Consider the following 17035-nt stretch of genomic DNA (forward strand, 5'->3'; position numbering starts at 1 on the left):
GCTCCTAGACGATTGACGAAGCTCACAATTTCTTAGCACGATTTCATCCCAAAAAAATCAGTTTTTGTTAAACTGCTTTCCCCGCGCGCGTGGCATTTCATTTGAAATGTCGTGGAGAGCGCATAGCTGTCCCGTCGTAAACTAATCGGTTCTTCTCAGGACCACCATTTTATACAAGGGAAGGTTGTTGTGTGAAGAATTTTGTTCAAAGTGCAAATTAACCGCTTTGCGATGCCAGAAAGTTGCCGTCCGTAGCAGAATCACGAGGGAGATGCTACAAATATTTATTCGCATGGCAGCATCAGTGGCAGCCAAGTGAAATTTTCTCAAAATGTTTATTTGGTTTTGTTGCAGTTTGTGATTGGATAGGTATTAAAAATAAATCGATTCTCAGGATCACAATTTTGTGGAAGCGAAGGTTTAGCCGAGACGAATTTTGTTTAAAGTGCAAATTATCAGGGTTCGGATTTCTCACTCACTCACGCGACAACTGATCACTCCACCATGCATTTTATCCGGATAAATTACAGTGCGATAAACTCCGGCACAAGCGATGGTGCGAAAAATTGTTATCCTTCTTCCCATGCTTCGCGAAAATCAAATGCCGCTTGCTTTGCCACTCTAAGCTGATTGAATCTAACGATGCGCCACGATAAGCAAAAGTTTTAATACAGGAGTTTTTCCGTTCGCTTTCAATCAATTCATGTGGTGGTGTGGTTTTAGTGGGCACTCTGAACATTTTAAAATAGTTTTGGGTTCGAATCCCGTTGCGGTCCTAAATTTTTGTAAATATGCTTGTAAAATTTATCCGATGAGGCGACGAGAAGGAAAATTTGTGGATTAAAATTAAATTATCCGGCGATCTGGCGCTCACGAATTTATCACCCGCCATTCTATCCGGATAAAAATGTTGTGTGAGAATACTTCCTCACAGGGCGACCATGAAAAATCACACTCCGCTAAATGGATTAATCGCAGGTTTTTATTCATATGAGTGAGAATTCCGAAGCCTGCAAATTATAATCGTTAGGCGACAGCAGAATGTTGCTGTCGGTAGTAAAATTACGAGATCGTGTCAGTTTTTGTTAAAAGAGCAATTACAATTTGTTTTGATTCTGTGTTCCACAGCCAGTAGCTATTTGATGCGTATCCGACTTTGAACATCTTGCGACTCTTCGCGACCAGCTTCTTCGGCGTTGTATCGGTAATTTTTTTGTCAGCATCAAAAAAGAAGACAATTTTGCTGCTAACTTTCCGTTATTTTGCACTATTTCTACAGCAAATTTTGATTTTATGCTATCGTAGTTTCTGCTTTTACGGAAATATTCGAGAATCTTATCTTACTCTGATTACAAAAATAGCATCGTATTCTTGGAAATATCAGAGCATACAAGGCAAACGATTATTGTCATTTTATGTTCTGGTTCTGATATAGGCTTGTTGCAAGATGCGTTTGTCAGTAACAAGGTTTACTCCGCATCATACGTAAAACTTTCGTGAGATCTGGGTCTTTGATGCTGTTTTATGTATCGAACGCAGAACTTTCGTGAAATCCGAAAATTTAGTTGTGTGTTAAGTGCATCACCCACTATCCATAGATCACATCACTTAAAGGAATCCTGATAATATATCCCTTGAGTCTAGCTCAATCTCTATCTCAAGACAATCATGGAGCTGCAGAGGTGTTCTCGGTCTTTTTTTTAGTAGCAACAATACTGCCGCTAACCGCAAGTCGAGCACATCTGTATATGGACGTCCATATACAGATGTGCTCGACTTGCGGTTAGCGGCAGAATAGTTGAACTAACAGTCCTTTCTTTCCTATATGGCGATAAGGACGTGGCAGGCGTCGCTATTGATTGAAAATATTTGAACTTCCGGAACGTGTACATACATAAAGAAAGGATACCTTTATTACAAGCCCCATTCACATGCTTGTCTGTGCAATTTTCTAGTTATAGTCGAATCACGAAGTAGCAATTACGAATTGCACGATCATATTGCTCACGCACCTGCTCATCTCACACTGGTGTCCCTTACTGCTTTCATTCCAAAGCTTCTTCCCTCTTGGTGAATTCGAAATATTTTCCAGTGATATTAATAGTGCGTTATTGACAATAGCCAACAGCAGCCATCCAAACAAGTTTTCCATTATTACTGAATGAGTCAATTCAATCATAGTTCATAAATTGATTGAATTAAATTTGGAAACGATCTCGTAACGGAACGACGAATTATTAATCCACAACAATAGCTGTTGAAGTGTGTCGTAAAATCGACACTGCGGATGAATCAATTGTATAACATCGGTGTCGATAAGTGCGGAAGTGCTTAATGAACCCAAAGCTACAAGGCAACAATGTCCCAGTGGGGGATATAAGGCGAAAAACATCAAAACTTCGCGGAAACTTCCTGTGATTGACTGAATTATGAAAATGGATCAGAAAACATAAGTTTTTTCAATTGCAAATATGTAAACTGATACGAGACGTTTGTTTTATTATTTGAATTATTTGTTTGAGAAACTGCATACACCCAGGTTTTTTTTACGCGGTTAGAATTCATTAATTTCTCGGTTAACCTGAACTTTCAAAGCTTTTTAAATACCCCCTGAATTTTCTTTGTTTTTTTTTTTCGTGGGGTTAACTAATTGTTTCATTGACGCTGAAGGTCTTAAACGACTAAAACCAAACAAACGAAAAATAAATCATACATTTGAGAACAATTATTTTTTTCGTTTTTCTGGTAGAACACATATTTTTCGACGAGGATTCATAATATATAAAAATCTTATTTTGCCCAAAAATGTTACATATGCAGCTTCTTGAATAAACGGTTAATTTATTATAGTGGTTTTCAGAGACATGCAAGGAGAAAAAATGTATCGTCCTATGGGAAGATCTATTACGTTGCGTGAAATTCCAACCATATCCATCAATCTTTTTTGTAATAAAGCTATTTTATTTATAGATCGTCAAACTTCTCGTCGAAATTCCAAAAGTAATATTTTAACTCCCGCTTGGAAACCTCAAACAAACAAACGTAACACTTTTATAGTCAAATCATCTACATTATATATGGTCATAGGGAACTGCACGGACTGCTTTATCTCTATCGCAAACAAATTTGAAACCAACAAGGCCACTAAATGTCAAAATTGACATTTAATAGCCTTGTTGTTTTCTAACTTTCATGAAGAACGAAAGAGAAAGACACTCGCCCCTGCAGTGCCCTTCAGATGTGACTAAAAATGTCAAATGCTAACAAAAATAATTCCAGCTGCAGCGGCTGCTTGGTACAAACGTGGCATTGATATAAGTCAGAGTTTAGCATCTGTTTGTCTATGGCTTTGTGCTATATTTTTCGTTATTTAAATATAAATTCTTGGAGGCTTTGAAGATGTACCTATCGGATATTATCTAATTGAAGAAAATGTTGACCTGTTCTGATAAATCCACCCCAAGGTTCGTTATTCGGTCAAAGAACGGTATCACCGATCAATGATAAAAGATTGCAAAAGTCCACGCTGCCAACTAACCGATCACGCACCACACTGATTATAGGTACCTACCCGTTAGAGAGCGTTGTTGCACCATCGCATGACATTGCATTTTGAAATCAATGCTAATTAGAACGACTTAATTAATGCCAGGTTAGTTGGTTCAACCTTCCAGAAGGTGCGTGTGACTAAAACCGCCCAAATAAAACTGTTTGTTTTTCATGAGCATGCTGCGGGAAGCAAGAATTCTGAAAAAATCGGTTTTGGCGCCAGCTCCACTTGTGAGAACATAACTTTTCATGCTTCCGACTTGGCAGGTTTTCCCATTCAGTTGGCATACTTTTCGCGAAGTTGACGGCGCGGTAGTACTTCTATAGCTAGTTCTCGAGCAAGGTTATGGTTAAGGTTTATTGCTCATAGATTGTCCTCCGTACTCGTTTGACACGATGACGATGTAGATGGACATGTGTTATGAGTGATACATATGTTTGTCTATGTGTTTGCGTCGTGATCGAGCGTTCGTTCACTTAAGTTTCGAGATTAAGACCGAGCGGATTGAAACAGAAAGAATCTTAATTACACACTCGTTAAAACACCATAACAGCTATCCTAAATGGTCTGGTTTGACGGCGCAATTGGGAGCAACACACTCAACCTCTTTCGTTCAAAGTTTACGGAAGAAAAAATCTGCAAAAGTGTAATAAATCATACGACCCTCTGTAGACCTATTACAAGTATATCGTTAAACACGCATCGTAATACTGACCCATCGTTTTCTCTTCCTGTCTACCACAGTAACCAAGCGATTGCCGACTACCTGGGAAGCAATGGATACACAGACGCTTTGGAGGCTTTCAGAAAAGAGGCAGATATGCCCAACGAAATCGAACGGAAGTACGGTGGCCTGCTGGAGAAGAAATGGACCTCAGTGATACGGCTCCAGAAGAAAGTTATGGAACTCGAAGCAAAACTGTCCGAAGCGGAAAAGGAAGCCATCGAGGGTGCACCAACAAAAGCCAAACGTACGCCCACCGACTGGATACCGAGGCCGCCGGAAAAGTTTGCCCTCGCCGGTCACCGAGCCACAGTCACACGGGTGGTGTTCCATCCCGTTTTCAGTATGATGGCTTCGGCGTCCGAGGATGCCACAATCAAAATCTGGGACTTTGAAACGGGCGAATACGAACGGACACTCAAAGGTCACACCGACTCCGTTCAGGATCTTGCATTTGATTCACAAGGAAAATTGTTAGGTAAGTTATCAAAGCTGTTCTTCAATTATTTAATTTTTTTAACCGATAATTTGTTTAACAGCCTCCTGCAGTTCGGACCTCTCGATCAAGCTGTGGGATTTCCAGCAGACGTTTGAGTGCGTCAAAACCATGCACGGCCACGACCACAACGTGTCGTCCGTGTCGTTTGTGCCAGCCGGCGATTATCTCCTGTCCGCCTCGCGAGACAAAACCATCAAAATGTGGGAAGTGGCCACCGGGTATTGCGTCAAAACGTTCACCGGGCACCGGGAGTGGGTCCGGATGGTGCGGGTCAACGTTGACGGTTCGCTGATGGCATCCTGCTCAAATGATCACTCGGTTCGCGTCTGGCAGACCAACTCCAAGGAATGCAAGGTGAGTTTGAGACCGTGTTTTTTTTTTTAAACAAAAGGTGAGCTAGGAATAGCTCGGCGGATTCTACATGTCATGCAATTCTCAGCCACTTTGAACACCACAGACCGTAACTTCGGGATTTCATACTGAAAATTTCATACTGAATCTATTTAGGTTAACCAGCGACGGCTGTGTTGCTTCATGAATATTACATGTTAGTATTTCTTCCTCTGTATGATAGATCTGATCATCACTTCCAGGCCAGAACTCTTCTGCATGCCGAAGAAACTCTGGTCCATGAAACCATCGGCTGTCACTCTTGATGTTCGGCCCTGTTCCCCACTTCGTCGCATCGTCCGCTACATTCTCCTTAGAGGGTATCTTTCGCCATTCGTTTACGTCTGTCAGAGATAGGATCTCGCTGATCCTGAATCCCACATATTGGTGACATATTACTGATACTTCCGAATCGGATCACAATACTCGCTTCACCACAGGCAGAGCGTGCATGGCGATCACATTGTTGAGCAAACGAGAATCTAAAACCGCTGCTTGAAGTTCAAGTCGTGGAATTGTCAACAGTTTTAAAGGTGCTACTTTGGATTTTGCTGCTACGAGGCTGACCACTGGACCCCTTGGGGTTTCTACCCGGAAATATGCAGCACCTGCATACGCTGACTGGCTTGCGTCGACAAAAACATGAACCTGCAACATGGAATATCCGGTTTCCGTGGAACCACTGATGTAACAGCGTGGAATACGAAGAGTGTTCAACTCCGGGATTAGTTCGATCCACTTTTTCCACTGTATGAAGATTTCATCACTGATCGGTTCATCCCAACCGATACCAATTGCCCATATGTCTTGCATCATGATGCGACCATGAATCAAATAGAATGAGATCAGTCCAAGGGGATCAAAGAAACTCATCACAGTACGCAAAACTTCCCGTTTAGTAGGGATATGCAATAGATTTAGCACGTGTCGCAAGTTATCTCGTAGAGAAACGGTGAATGTAAAAGTGTCGCTGCTTGGGATCCACTTCATACCCAAAACGGATTCGACTTGCTCGGCTTTCTCTACACAAATACTCTTTTCTGCTTCCAGTGATTCTTCAAAAATCCGGATTTCGAACCCACCTTCGGCATGGATATGCTTCACCTGTTGGCCGATCTTCACAGCTTCCTCAATGGTTTCGAAGCTGTCTAAATAATCATCCACGTAATGGCGATAAGTGATAGCTGCTACTGCCCGCGGGAACTGTGTTTCAAACTCCTTGGCGTTTAGGTTTTTAATATAGTGGGCACTACTCGGCAAGCAGGCTGCTCCGAATATGGCGACGTCCATGACATAAACCACGGGATCCTCATCTGAGCTATTTCTGAACAGAAACCTTTGGAATTGACGATCTTGGTGCCGGTGAAACATTTCTTCAATGTCTCCGGTCAGGGCGTATCGGTACAAGCGAAAGTTTCCAATGACCGTCGGTAGAGACGTTGAGAAGTCTGGTCCTTTCAACAAAGCGGAGTTTATGTAGAGAAATTCCATTTACTTTTGCCGCTGCGTCCCAGATCATCCTAAGCTTGTTCGACTTATTCGGTTTCAGGACTATCCCCAGCGGCAAATACCAACACTGGTTCAAACTAGTGTTGGAGAGTTCGTGTGGAGTTGCTTTGTTATTTATTTATTTATTTATTCAGACTAAGGCCGAAGTGGCCTGTGCGGTATATAAGAGTCCTCTCCATTCGGCTCGGTCCATGGCTACACGTCGCCAACCACGCAGTCTACGGAGGGTCCGCAAGTCATCTTCCACCTGATCGATCCACCTTGCCCGCTGCGCACCTCGCCTTCTTGTGCCCGTCGGATCGTTGTCGAGAACCATTTTCACCGGGTTACTGTCCGACATTCTGGCTACGTGCCCGGCCCATCGCAGTCGTCCGATTTTCGCGGTGTGAACGATGGATGGTTCTCCCAACAGCTGATGGATGGAACAATTCGTGGTTCATTCGCCTCCTCCACGTACCGTCCGCCATCTGCACCCCACCATAGATGGTACGCAGCACTTTCCTTTCGAAAACTCCAAATGCGCGTTGGTCCTCCACGAGCATCGTCCAGGTCTCGTGTCCGTAGAGGACTACCGGTCTAATGAGCGTTTTGTAGATTGTCAGTTTGGTACGGCGGCGAACTCTATTCGATCGGAGCGTCTTGCGGAGTCCAAAGTACGTACGGTTTCCAGCCACTATGCGTCTCCGAATTTCTCTGCTGGTGTCATTTTCGGCAGTCACCAGTGAGCCCAAGTACACAAATTCTTCTACCACCTCGATTTCGTCACCATCGATGCAAACTCTCGGTGGGTGGCTCACATTGTCTTCTCTTGAACCTCTTCCTATCATGTACTTCGTCTTCGACGTGTTGATGACTAGTCCGATCCGCTTAGCTTCCCTCTTCAGTCTGATGTAGGCTTCCTCCATCTTCTCAAAGTTACGTGCCATAATATCTATGTCGTCGGCGAAACCAAATAGCTGGACGGACTTGTTGAAAATTGTACCACTCGTGTTAATCCCTGCTCTTCGTATTACACCTTCCAAAGCGATGTTGAATAGCAAACACGAAAGACCATCACCTTGCCGTAACCCTCTGCGGGTTTCGAAGGGACTCGAGAATGCCCCTGAAACTCTAACTACGCACATCACCCGATCCATCGTCGCTTTGATCAACCGTGTCAGTTTATCCGGAAAACCGTGTTCGTGCATTAGCTGCCATAGCTGGTCCCGATCGATTGTATCATATGCGGCTTTGAAGTCGATGAAAAGATGATGTGTGGGCACGTTGTATTCGCGGCATTTCTGCAGTACTTGGCGAATGGCAAACACCTGGTCCGTGGTGGAGCGTTCACCCATAAAACCCGCCTGGTACTGCCCCACGAACTCCCTTGCAGTTGGTGCTAGTCGACGGCATAAAATTTGGGAGAGTACCTTGTAGGCGGCGTTCAGCAATGTGATTGCGCGGTAGTTGCTACAATCCAGCTTATCGCCTTTTTGTAGATGAGACACACGACACCTTCCATCCACTCCTGCGGCAAAACATCCTCCTCCCAAATCTTGGTAATGACCCAGTGCAGCGCTCTAGCCAGTGCCTCACCACCGTGTTTAAATAGCTCTCCTGGTAGTTGGTCAACCCCAAGGGCTTTGTTGTTCTTGAGCCGGCCAATCTCCTCCTGGATTTCCTGGAGATCCGGAGCCGGTAGAATTATGTCCTGCGCGCGTTCTCCCAGGTCCATCACCATACCGCCATCTTCGTCTGCCACATCGCCATTCAGGTGTTCTTCGTAGTGCTGCCGCCACCTTTGGATCACCTCACGCTCGTTCGTAAGAAGGTTCCCGTTTATGTCCTTACACATATCGGGCTGTGGCACGTGGCCCTTACGTGAACGGTTCAACTTCTCATAGAACTTTCGTGTGTTATTAGCGCGGTATAGTTGCTCCGTTTCTTCACGGTCTCGATCTTCCTGCTGGCGCTTTTTCCTCCGGAAAATCGAGTTTTGTCTGTTCCGCGCCTGTTTATATAGTGCCTCGTTCGCCCTCGTGCGGTGTTGCAGCAATCTCGCCCATGCTGCATTCTTCTCTTCCACTAACTGCTCACATTCGCCGTCATACCAGTCGTTTCTCTGATCCGGGGGCACCGTGCCAAGTGCAGCGGTTGCGGTGCTACCAATAGCGGATCGAATATCTCTCCAGCCATCTTCAAGAGACGCTGCGCCTAGCTGCTCTTCCGTTGGAAGTGCCACTTCCAGCTGCTGCGCGTATTCTTGGGCTAGTCTACCGTCTCGTAGCCGCCCAATGTTAAGCCGCGGCGTCCGATTTCGACGCGTGTTGTACACCGTCGAGAGTTTTGAGCGCAGGCATACTGCAACGAGGTAGTGGTCGGATTCAATATTCGCACTGCGGTAAGTGCGGACGTTCGTGATGTCGGAGAAGAATTTACCGTCGATTAGAACGTGGTCGATTTGGTTTTCCGTTTCTTGGTTAGGTGATCTCCATGTGGCCTTGTGGATATTTTTGCGGGGAAAGAAGGTGCTTCGGACTACCATTCCGCGGGAGGCTGCGAAGTTTATGCATCGTTGGCCGTTGTCATTCGATACGGTGTGCAGACTGTCCGGTCCGATGACCGCTCTACATTTCCTCCCTTCCTACCTGTGCGTTCATGTCACCGATGACGATTTTAACGTCCCGCAGTGGGCATCCATCGTATGTCTGCTCCAGCTGTGCGTAGAACGCTTCTTTCTCGTCGTCGGGTCTCCCTTCGTGTGGGCAGTGCACGTTGATGATGCTATAGTTGAAGAAACGGCCTTTAATCCTCAGCTTGCACATCCTTGCGTTGATTGGCTGCCACTCAATCACGCGTTGGCGCATCTTACCCAGCACTATGAAGCCGGTTCCCAGCTCGTTGGTGGTGCCACAGCTTTGGTAGAAGGTAGCCGCTCGATGCCCGCTTTTCCACACTTTCTGTCCTGTCCAGCAAATCTCCTGCAGCGCCACGACGTCGAAGTTGCGGGGATGTAATTCATCGTAGATCATCCTGTCGCAACCTGCGAAACCTAGCGACTTGCAATTCCATGTTCCAAGCTTCCAATCGTGATCCTGTATTCGTCGCCTAGGTCTTTGCCGATTATATCGAGTCGCATTATCTCTTATATTGTTCGTAATGATTGGTTTTCTAGGCGGCTTATTGGGCCTGCGCAAACCTCCTGTCTCGTCGGAGGGCCGTCGTGTCAGGGCTGTTTAGCGTCCCACCTAACACCGGGACTTGGGCTTGTGCGCTTTGAACGGCACACGGTCGCTTTGGTGGAGCCTACTTGCGGATACATGCAGCTTTTTATAGAGGTTTAACAGGGCCCACTGTCAAACCCCACCACATCCTAGGCAAGCCCCACAACTCGCAGATGGCCTGGGGAGGGATCGTCAAGCCCTTGGACATAGTCCCTGCTGCCCAATATTGCTTTGTGTGCGTACCTTTTCGCCTCGCAGTCTCGAAGATGCTGTTTAACACGAGCGTAGAGAACCGGATCCTTTTCTAATATTCTTTCGAGGGCACACATCCGTTTAAATGCCATCCCATAGCTGTTTGGGAACTGGATATTGTCAGCCTTCCACAGTAATCCTGTCTCGAAAGCTCCCCCGATTTTTCGAGTTGTTGACTTCAGCAGCAGTCTTGCCCGCTTGTCCTCCTCGGATTCTAGGATCATAGAAGGATGTGTTACACCGGTGTTGTCCAGTGTGATATAGTCACGAACCAATTAGTTAAGGTCCTGCTCCTGATTGGTCCATCCTCCAAAATGAAACCCACACGTGACCGTCGATGCTTGTGTCGTAGCACATCCGTAAAAGCTCCATCCGATGCGGCTCTAGGCGGCTATAGGGTCTGCCCATCTTCCTTCTCTGATCTTCAACAGCACGGTGAGCTTCAAGTTGTCAAGACCAATCAAGAGTTTTGGTGACACCTTTTCGTAGATACGTATTGGAAGACCTCGTAGATGTGGGTATCTGCTGCACATTTTCTCGTAGTTCACTGTCTGCGATGGAAGCAGTAATCCACCGACGGTACGCACGTTAATCATTTGATACTGTTTCGATGAACGTTCTCCGGAAATTCTAGCGTTGATTCGTTTTGAATTTGGCTCACTACGCTTGATATTTCCTGTCCACTGCAGGTTTAGGGTTTCCGTTGTACCGGCAAATCCAAGCTGATCCGCCACCGCATCTTCCATTAGCGTTATCTTTGACCCTTCATCCACGAAAGCGTATACGTTCATCTCGCAATGTTTCCCGTATAGCGTTACAGGAATTATTCTGAAAAAAGGCCCATCACTTGTTGTTTGCTCACTCAGATGACTTGTTGAAACCGCTGCGTGGATTTCTGTTGTTGGAAAATGCAACAAAGGGTGATGTTTCAACCGACAATCGTTGACACCACATTCTTTTGCCGTCTTGCATGGCCATTTTCCGTGGAAGTTCAAGCACAATCGACATAAACCGCTCTGCTGTACCAAATTTATTCGTCCACTAATGTCCATAAGTTTGAAACAATTGCATTCTGCGACTCTGTGCCCTTCCGCTTTGCAAACAGCACATGGTTTTATAGGTGTCCGAGTGCCTGAATTGTTGCTGCTGGTCGATTGGCTCACTGATGATCCGATGGTTTCCAAATGCGTCTGGACAAATGCTCGATCGTTGGGCTTCTGCTTCTGCTTCGGGGTCCTCTCTCCACTGGGGAAGTCATCCGCTACTTCATATGCCAGTTCTACTAAAGCCGACATAAACTGCCCAAACGTACTCAGATCCACGTCAGCTCGCATACTCTTATAAGCTGACCACTTAAGCTTGTAGTCGACAGGCAATTTCCCAACCAGATCATGTAGCAGAGACGGATTTGTCAGGTGTGCCTGTTGTCCAGCATTCTTCAGATGCTGCACCAGATTATCTACAACTAAACCAAATTCTATGATTCATTGAACGGATAAGTGTGTCAGGCCGACCATACGGCATCTCCAGAGTACGTATCACGTGTGGGACACTAGCGGGACACTGCAGTCTACTGCGAACCGCATCTAAAGCCGAACATTTGAGGCAACGTTGAAGTCGAATCAGGTTTTCATCATCGGAGAATCCACAAGTAGATGTTGATCGGCGGAAGTTGCTGATCCAAATCGGCCATTCCTCTGGGAGAATTTGTTGCTCTTGAGTAATTTTGCTGCTGATAGTCACTATCTTCAGGCAATTGCACTTCACAAACATTGTGCGAACGACACGCAGCTGTATAGTATCCATGACCTCTAAAATTATTCCGTATTTCCAAGCCATCGACCTCACTATCAATCAAGTACAGGGCATGTTTACTAGTACTGACGTGAACATCTGCATCTCCCACACCCAGTTGCTCAAATTCATCAACGAAATGACGTTTTACGAAAGCATTCGTGTGAGCTTGCTGTCCTTGAATCACCTGACTAACAAGATGTTGTGAGGAAAATGGTTTCGTAAGATTTATTTGGTAGTGTTAGGGGGGAAGGTCTGAGCTCCTAGCGGTCCTAATATTTGACTGTTGATGGTTAGTATTTTCTACTTGCTTTGAATCATCACTAGGGTTTACTGCTAGCGTTAACTTCTTAACCAGTGCCATTGTCTGCTGCTTCTTCAACCAGTTCTCCACCTTGAGCTTTGAACATGTGCCAGTATCGACCGAACTGCTCCTGCTGCTGGCATACTTGGAAGCTTGCCGGATCAATTTCACCTTCTCTACTTCTGAGTGCTTTCTAATAGCCATCTGCTTCATCCGAAACTCACGCTCATCCGATATTCTTTGCTTCATAGCGGCCTTTGCTTCAGCAATCCGTTTTGCGTCGATCGCTAACTCCTCGAGATCCTGAAGTTCCTTCTGTGCAGTCAGCTCTTCTTCTTGTATTTTTTGCTGCTCTTCTACAGCCTTTAACTCCAATTCCAACCGCCTCTGGGCACTTGAAGTAATGCTTTGCTGAACGGTTCCTTTTTTCGACTTTCGCGTACCTTTGCTTCCGACCAAAGATTTGGTTCTTGCTTTCTTCGCCGGAACAGCCAGACTTACCGCTTGCACCACCGGAACTTTGGGCTTCGCATCTCCTTTTCCCATTTCTTCCTCAGAAGCTAGTGGTAGTTGTGTTTTACTAGAATCATCCAGGAGTTCGCAGGATGCAATCATCGGGCTTAGAACATGTTGCGCAATTTCGAGGCCCCTGCGAATTATTCCCTTTGTCCGCCATTGTCTTTGCGGTGTTAAAATTCTAAAGGATGTTGAAACTGTTTTCTTTTAGCAGCCTACCAACTCGAAGTTGGTTGGGACAGCTTTAGCTGTAATACATTTATTATAAGTTCATTTCATTAGGCTTACAATTTCAGTTTACTTACAATTTCAACAGTATCTCTTTACTAATCCTCTAGGTTTAACTTTATTAGAATAGGTGTTGGTATTGCAACTGGAGAAATAAATTTAGTTTTATAATAACAGGTTTTAAGTAGTAGGTAATAATAATAGTTTTAAGGTAATTTAATTTTAAGGTTTTACACTTACATATTGAATATTTTAGTAAATTCTCAAATATTTCCGAATGCTATGAATTTCTGGAAAACTACCAAATTACTAAACTACTAAATACCAATTTTGCATAGTCACTGACGTTCTGCTCCATGTGACATCTATGACAGTTCGTCATTCGTTGACGTTTTCCATTGTGTAGCGGTCGAGCACAGTATATGCCCTGCAGTTCACTGTTAACGGTTGAGCGCCGACTGGTTCTCGTCGTCACAAGACTACTCATTATTCTTTAGGACAAGGCAATTTAAAATCACAAAAGCACTCGAAGATGTCCAAACTTTACTTCTTTAACTCTAAAATTTTTCAGAGGTGCTGACATCTGCAAATGAGATCAATCAAATTTTTTAGAAGTTACGGTAAATAAAATCACGATTGATTGAATTATTAGAAGCCTACGGAAAAAAGGCCTTCTTGTACCTGCCGGATCGGAAGCGAACACCATCTTTGCAGGGTTGCTGTTCGGCATTCTTGCAACATCTTCTTCTTCTTATTGGCATTACATCCCCACACTGGGACAGAGCCGCCTCGCAGCTTAGTGTTCATTAAGCACTTCCACAGTTATTAACTGCGAGGTTTCTAAGCCAGGTTACCATTTTTGCATTCGTATATCATGAGGCTAACACGATGATACTTTTATGCCCAGGGAAGTCGAGACAATTTCCAATCCGAAAATTGCCTAGACCGACACCGGGAATCGAACCCAGCCACCCTCAGCATGGTCTTGCTTTGTAGCCGCGCGTCTTACCGCACGGCTAAGGAGGGCCCTGTTGCAACATGTTCTGCCCATCGTACCCTTCCGGCTTTAGCTACTCTCTGTATGCAGGGTTCGCCGTAGAGCTGGGTGAGCTCGTGGTGCATCCTTCGCCGCGACACACCGTCTTTTTGCACACCGACAAAGATGGTCCTAAGCACCCGTCTCTCGAATACTTTGAGTGCATGCAAGTCATCCTCGAGCATAGTCCAAGTTTCATGTCCATAGAGAACTACCGGTCTTATGAGTGTTTTGTACATGACACATTTGTTGCGGGTGTGAAACTTTTTTGACCGCAGTTTCTTCTGGAGACCGTAGTAGGCCCAACTTCCATAGATGATGCGCCTTCGTATTTCATGACTAACATTATTATCATCCGTTACCAAGGATCCAAGGTAGGCAAATTCATCGACCACCTCGAAAGCTAGGATAGGATGTGCCAATTAGTCATTAAAAATCGTACCGATTTTCTGTCAAAATCGTACCGGTTGCTGATTGGGTGAAAACGACAATCGATTACTTCGATCGGCGGTATCACATTTTCAAAAGGGCAGTTTTTTGTTAGCTTGGCCGTGTTGCTGGGTAAATAAATTCAAATTTATGACAAATTTCAAAAGTTTGTTTTTTGATTTTTTGGGTGAAATGAATTTATGCTAGACTGTCAATGATGTAGGGTAAAACGACCTATTATGGAGGGGCTAAGCACCGTGTCAAAATAAAATTTATAACAAAAATTCTTCAAAAATTACCTGTTGGTCGATTTTCATATTTTAGTAGTTGAATAGGATGCTCGTTAACTATAGTTTTGTAAATATTATGTGAATTGTGCTGAACTTATGTTGTTTTGTTTTTATCACAATAAAAACAAACTACCGCAATAATAGGACGCAGTTGCCTATCGTTGCGATATTTTTTGAAGGTCAGTCCTATTGTTGCGGTATTGCATGTAATTCTTATGGAGAGCAATACCGCAACAATAGGACCTTAGCACTACCGCAATAATAGGCTCAAGGGATTCAAATTTTTAACGAAAAATGTTGATTTTTCATCATTTTGAACGGAATTTTGTCAAACCAAAGCTGTTCTAGTCGTTAATTCAAAGAGTTTTAGCGTACCCACAATTGTTTTCATTGGTTTTATATCCAGAATGCACTACTTTAACACTACCGCAACATTAGGGCATACCACAACGATAGGACGTTTTACCCTATGCATGATTCTCAAGGGTTATGCTTATTTAAAACACTCGATTAGAAGCATTATTAACCAACTTTTTACCCATTTCACTGTAAAACTCATCTAATTCCATGTAAAAACTTTTTTCTGATAGTACGTAACATCTTTTATTACGAATAATGGAAGAAATGAACGAGAAAACATTATTTTTTGAATATATCACTTTGCAGATTTTGCCAAAAAAATATATTCGGAAGCACTGGTCACCACCTCGTCGAAGCAATCGACTGAGGAAACAACAAGGCAGTCGCAATTCAATTGTCACATCCTATCCTAGCTCGAAAGTATCCCCGTCTATTGTAACACTGCTTCCCAGGCGGCCCTGGTGCGTTTGGTTCCGCCCACTAGCATGTACTTTGTCTTCGATGCATTCAACATTGACTGGATCTGTTGAAAATCGTACCCCGGCTGTTACACCCGGCTCTCCGCATAACAGGCACGAAAATCCATCGATTCGAACGAACTAGAGTGTTCGCCCGAAATCTTCACACAGTTTTGCACACCTCCTTTGCTTTCATCAGTCTGGTAAGCTACCCAGGGAAGCCGTTCTCGTCCATAATTTTCTTAAGCTTTACGCGGTCAATACTGTCGTATGTCGCCTTGAAACCGACGAACAGATGGTGCGTTGGGACTTGGTATGCTCAGTTTTTGGAGGATTTGACGTACAGTAAAGATCTGGCCCGTTGTCGAGTGGCCGTCAACGAAACTGGCCTGATAACTTCCCACGAACTCATTCACTATTAGTGACTGACGACGGAAGATGATCTGGTATATAACTTCGTAGGCGACATTAAGGATGGTGATCGCTCGAAAGTTCTCACACTTCAGCTTGTCGCCTTTCTTGTATATAGGGCATATAACCCCTTCCTTCCACTCATCCGGTAGTTGTTCAGTTTCCCAGATTCTGACTATCAGTTTGTGCAGGTAAGTGGCCAGCTTTTCCGGGCCCATCTTGATGAGCTCAGCTCCGATACCATTATTACCAGCTGTTTTATTGGTCTTTAGCTGTTGGATCGCATCCTTAACTTTCCTCAAGGTGGGGGCTGGTTGGTTTCCATCGTCCGCTGAACTGACGTAGTCATCTCCTCCGTTGCTTTGACTTTCACTGCCTGTACTCTCAGCGCCATTTACGTGTTCCTCGAACTGCTGCGTTCACCTTTCGATAACCACACGTTCGTCCGTCAATATGCTCCCATCCTTATCCCGGCACATCTCTGCTCGCTGCACGAAGCTTTTGCGGGATGCGTTGAGCTTCTGATAGAACTTGTTTCTTGAGAACGGCTGTTCCATCTCCTCGCACTCCGCTTCTTCCAGGCGGCGTTTCTTCTCCTGAAAAGGCGGGTCTCCGCTTCCGTCTATAGCGTTCCACGTTCTGCCGGGTCCCTTGCTGCAGCGCGATCGCCCGCGCTGGGTCCTCCTCCAGAATGTTTCTGTATTCTTCGTCGACTTCGTCCCACATACCCGACGTTGTTCTCCGCTGCGTCGTTAATGGCTGCTTTGACTGTATTGCAGCAGTCCTCAAGAGAGGCCCCATCAAGCTCACCCTCTTCCGGCAACGCTGCCTCGAGATGCTGCGCGTATGCAGTGGCGACATCAGGTTACTGCAGTCGCTCTAGGTCGAACCGCGGCGGCCGTCGGTACCGAACATTGTTTGTTGATGACGGGTAGTTTTGGACGCAGTTTAACCATCACCAGATAGTGGTCAGAGTCGATGTTAGCGTCACGATATGTCCTGACGTCGATAATGTCGGAGGAATGCCGTCCATCAATTGGAACGTGGTCGATTTGTGATTCTGTCTGCAGTGGTGATCTCCA

The 17035-nt window shown here is 45.0% G+C and overlaps 1 protein-coding gene across 2 annotated transcripts in view; it reads left to right on the forward strand.

Annotated features, from left to right (window-relative positions):
• LOC134224795 (lissencephaly-1 homolog) overlaps positions 1–17035 on the forward strand; it is a 271084-nt gene that overhangs the window by 244497 nt on the left and 9552 nt on the right. For both annotated transcript variants that reach the window (XM_062704376.1, XM_062704377.1), the window contains exons 3-4: positions 4295–4752; positions 4814–5127. In XM_062704376.1, coding sequence (XP_062560360.1) covers positions 4295–4752; positions 4814–5127 — 772 coding nt within the window. The remainder of the gene's footprint in view (positions 1–4294; positions 4753–4813; positions 5128–17035) is intronic.

The sequence above is a fragment of the Armigeres subalbatus genome, chromosome 3, assembly GCF_024139115.2.
Source record: "Armigeres subalbatus isolate Guangzhou_Male chromosome 3, GZ_Asu_2, whole genome shotgun sequence".
In the NCBI taxonomy this organism is placed as follows: Eukaryota; Metazoa; Arthropoda; class Insecta; order Diptera; family Culicidae; genus Armigeres; species Armigeres subalbatus.